The sequence below is a fragment of the Aegilops tauschii genome, chromosome 4 (assembly GCF_002575655.3).
Source record: "Aegilops tauschii subsp. strangulata cultivar AL8/78 chromosome 4, Aet v6.0, whole genome shotgun sequence".
In the NCBI taxonomy this organism is placed as follows: domain Eukaryota; kingdom Viridiplantae; phylum Streptophyta; class Magnoliopsida; order Poales; family Poaceae; genus Aegilops; species Aegilops tauschii.
In genome coordinates this window covers 10,258,564-10,262,183 of record NC_053038.3, presented here as the reverse complement: position 1 = coordinate 10,262,183, position 3,620 = coordinate 10,258,564, and the positions used below count along the sequence as shown (strand labels likewise).

General features: G+C 45.6%; 1 protein-coding gene across 1 annotated transcript; it reads right to left on the bottom strand.

Moving 5' to 3' along the window:
- Positions 1–1,307: 1,307 nt before the first annotated feature.
- Positions 1,308–3,360, bottom strand: LOC120962680 (uncharacterized). Its single transcript, XM_040386436.3, has 2 exons — positions 1,633–3,360; positions 1,308–1,525 (listed from the first exon to the last, which is right to left on the bottom strand). Exons 1-2 carry the CDS (start codon positions 2,504–2,506, stop codon positions 1,479–1,481), a joined length of 921 nt encoding a protein of 306 aa, XP_040242370.1. The 5' UTR covers positions 2,507–3,360; the 3' UTR covers positions 1,308–1,478.
- Between the last annotated feature and the right edge of the window lie 260 nt (positions 3,361–3,620).

Sequence of the window (3,620 nt, the reverse complement as noted above, 5' to 3'; positions counted from 1 at the left end):
CCTCAGTTTCTGGCACATTTTGTGCCTCAACTTCTGGCACTTCTTCTAAATTTTGCTGTTGCACCTCCCTTTCATGCTCAACAACGGGTTCAGTCGGCTCCTGACGGACAGGTTCCGGGTCTTTCCCCACAGCTGTCATGGGTGGAGTTGCAACTGGTAGTGAGAAAAATGGCTCCTGAATCATCGGATTAGGTGCATGTACCCTCTTCTCCTCAAGATCAATTTTCCGAGCTACCAAGCTCCCCCTCATCATTTCGTCCTCTAAGAAGACTGCATGTCTCGTTTCTACAAACTTTGTATATCTGTCAGGGCAGTAGAAACGAAAACCTTTTGATCTGTCTGGATAGCCAATGAAGTGGCAACTTACTGTTTTGGGATCTAACTTTGCAATGTTTGGATTAAACATTTTGGCCTCAGCAGGGCACCCCCACACCCTGAAGTGTTGTATGGAGGGCATCCTTCCTGTCCATAGCTCGTACGGTGTTTTGGGCACCGACTTGCTTGGTACTCTGTTGAGAATGTGAATGGCGGTTTTAAGCGCCTCCATCCATAATCCCAATGGCAAGTTGGAATAACTCATCATGCTGCGCACCATATCCATAAGGGTACGGTTGCGCCTTTCAGCTACTCCATTTTGCTGAGGCTCGCCCGGCATTGAATACTGGGCTACTATGCCAGTCTCCTGCAAGAACTTCGCAAAAGGTCCAGGGACTTGGCCATATGGAGTGTGTCGACCGTAGTACTCTCCCCCACGGTCGGACCTTACTATCTTTATTCTTTTATCGTGCTGATTTTCAACTTCAGCTTTGAATATTTTAAATTTATCCAACGCTTCCGATCTTTCTTTGATTGGATAAATATAACCATAGCGAGAGTAATCATCTGTGAATGTTATGAACGAATCATATCCATCCACACTTTTCACCGGAAATGGTCCACAAATATCAGTGTGAATGATTTCTAGTGTGCCTGTGCTATGGATTGCACCTTTTTTGATTTGTTTTACGTACTTTCCTTTAATGCAATCTATGCATTGTTCTGAGTCTGAAAATTCTAACGGAGGAAGAATTTCACTTTTGACTAATCTTTCTATTCTCCCCTTCGAAATATGGCCCAAGCGACAGTGCCATAGTTTCGATGAGTCAAATGTTCTTTTTCTTTTCTTTTGTACTTTATTCGACGCAGAAACATGTTCTTTCACATTGCAAACGGAATAGACTTTTTCACGAAGTGATAACAAATAAAGCTCATCATGTAGTAAAGCATCACCCACATAAGCATTATTTAACCAAATGGCACACTTTCCATGTCCAAAATAACACTCATAATTATCTTTGTCCAAGCAAGAAACACTTATTAAGTTTCTATTACATGATGGAACGAATAAAACATCTCTAAGTAGAAGATTGAATCCATCAGCTAACTCCAAGGAGATATCACCGACAGCTTCAACTTCTGCTTCAACTCCGTTCGCCACTTCAATGCGTCTTTCGCTTCTTAGCGTAGTCCGCGTCGAATGGAATCCCTGTAAAGAATTTGCAACATGAACAGTTGCTCCAGAGTCAATCCACCAAGTGGATTTTGAAAACTGTGAATACAGGGATTCATTTACAAATGAAACTATACTGTTACCTCTTTTTGCCATGATCGACTTTAGCCAAACGGGACAGTCTTTCTTGTAATGCCCGGTCTTCTTACAGTGGAGACAAGTGTCTTTGTCCACTGAGAAAGGCTGTTGCTGACGCTGATGCTGATAGGAAACTTTTCCTTGTGGCTTTGAAAGAGAACTTTTGTTGTTTAGATTGTAATTCTTTCTTTTGTGACCATGCACATAGTTGAGTGTACCACCATGTGAGGCTTTTAGTCTCTCCTCTTCTTGAACACACATTGCTATTGTCTTTTCTACGTCCCATGTTCCAGGTGACATATTATAGTTCACTACAAAAGCTTCAAACTCCTTTGGCAATGAAGCCATGACAAGGTGGACCAGGAGCGCTGGTTTGATCTCCAGATCCGCATCCATTGGTTTGAGCTTTGCAGCCATATTGCTCATCCTGAGGATGTGCTCTCTTATGCCATGACTGCCACCTCTGTATTTTTCTGTCACCATTTGCTCTAACACCTGGGTGGCATATATCTTTGAAGAGCCAGTGAACTGGCTCTTTATCTTTGAGAGCAACTCCCCTGCGGAAGTGCACTCTACAATGGAGCCCACAATGGCGCTCTCAATGGTGTTCTTTATAAAGGCCATGCATTTTTTATTTGCATTGACCCACTTTTGATTATCTATGAGGTAGGACTGCTCCAAAGGAGCATAGTCCCCTCTCTTTTTAGCCCATGCAGCATCATCGTCAGTAGCCTCTCTTACTGGCTCTGTGGGTCTGACCGGCTGTGGTTTCTCCACAACCCAGTCAAGATCAGCACAAACAAACGCCAGTTCAACTTTCTTCCTCCACTCAGTGTGGTTGTCACCTCTGAGTGTTGGAACTTCTTTTAGGCAACTCATCAAATGAAAGCCTCCTGAAATTACAATTTAAATGACATCAATATAACAATCATATGTATTAATCTAACGTTGGTCAAATTAAACATATAACTGTCTATGCAATTAAATCTATATTACCGTTGGGCAAAAATTAGAAATAAATGCACCTTTAAATAAAACATGATCATGTTATGAACAACGTTGGTCATAAAAATAACATAATCATATTCATTTTAATAATCACTTTAACATGCTCTTAAAAAACTTAATACTATGGAAACTTTTATTTTCTTTGTAAAAGAGCATTATTAATTATTTACGCAGCGGAAAATTATGAATAAAAATTCACGAACTTTTACTCTTTACAGAAACTTTTCTTTGATCAAATAAAAAATCATGAACTTTATTATTTTCTGTGTAAAATTCATGAACATTTCCTTTTCTGGACAAAATATTTCTTTGGATTAATTTGAACAGAAAGACTAATTAAAAGAAAAAATAGCTAGCTCCAGCCTAGCGCGGGAGGCCCGCAGCGGTCCACGGCCTGCACCCCGCGCGCTTTGCCGCCCGAGGCACTGGGCCTACTGCGGGAGAGGGCGATGCGGCCCATCTCCTGCGCCCGCACTGCCGACGCCGGCCTCTGCCACTTTCGGCCCAAAAGGGCCCGTCACCGCTAGGGTTGGCGTCACAGCCGTCGGATTGGATCTGACGGCCACGCGTTCGTTGCGGGCGATCAAAACCGGCCGAACGGCAGGGGCCAGGGGAAACCCTATCCGTTCCCTCCCCTCGCGCGCCGCTCGTCTCTTTCGCCGGGCGTTGCTGTCCCGCACGCCGGGCCGCCGCGCCGCGGTACCAGGCCGGCCGCCGGAGACGGGGCTGATAGCCACCGCTCCCGCGAGCTCTTCTCCCTCCCCTTTTTTCCTCTGTTGCAGAGAGAGAGAGGCGCTCGTCGTGCCCCCGCAGCGGTAGTTGATGCGGCACTACCGCGAGACGACGGCGCCGTGGCCATCCCCTTCGTCGGCTGCGCGTTCGCGTTGCGGTGAGCGCGCCGCCGTCGAGCGGTTTGGCTGCGGTGCCTACCCCCCCCCCTTTTTTTCTTTTCCGGCGAGGTAGCGCCCTTTGCCGGCGACCGCGC

Bases quoted from the DNA above. Each gene is read 5' to 3' on its own strand.
- LOC120962680 (XM_040386436.3), bottom strand. From the start codon at position 2,506: ATGAGTTGCCTAAAAGAAGTTCCAACACTCAGAGGTGACAACCACACT. The intron at 1,526-1,632 runs GTAACAGTATAG...AATTCTTTACAG, and splicing joins GTCGATCATGGCAAAAAGAG to GGATTCCATTCGACGCGGAC.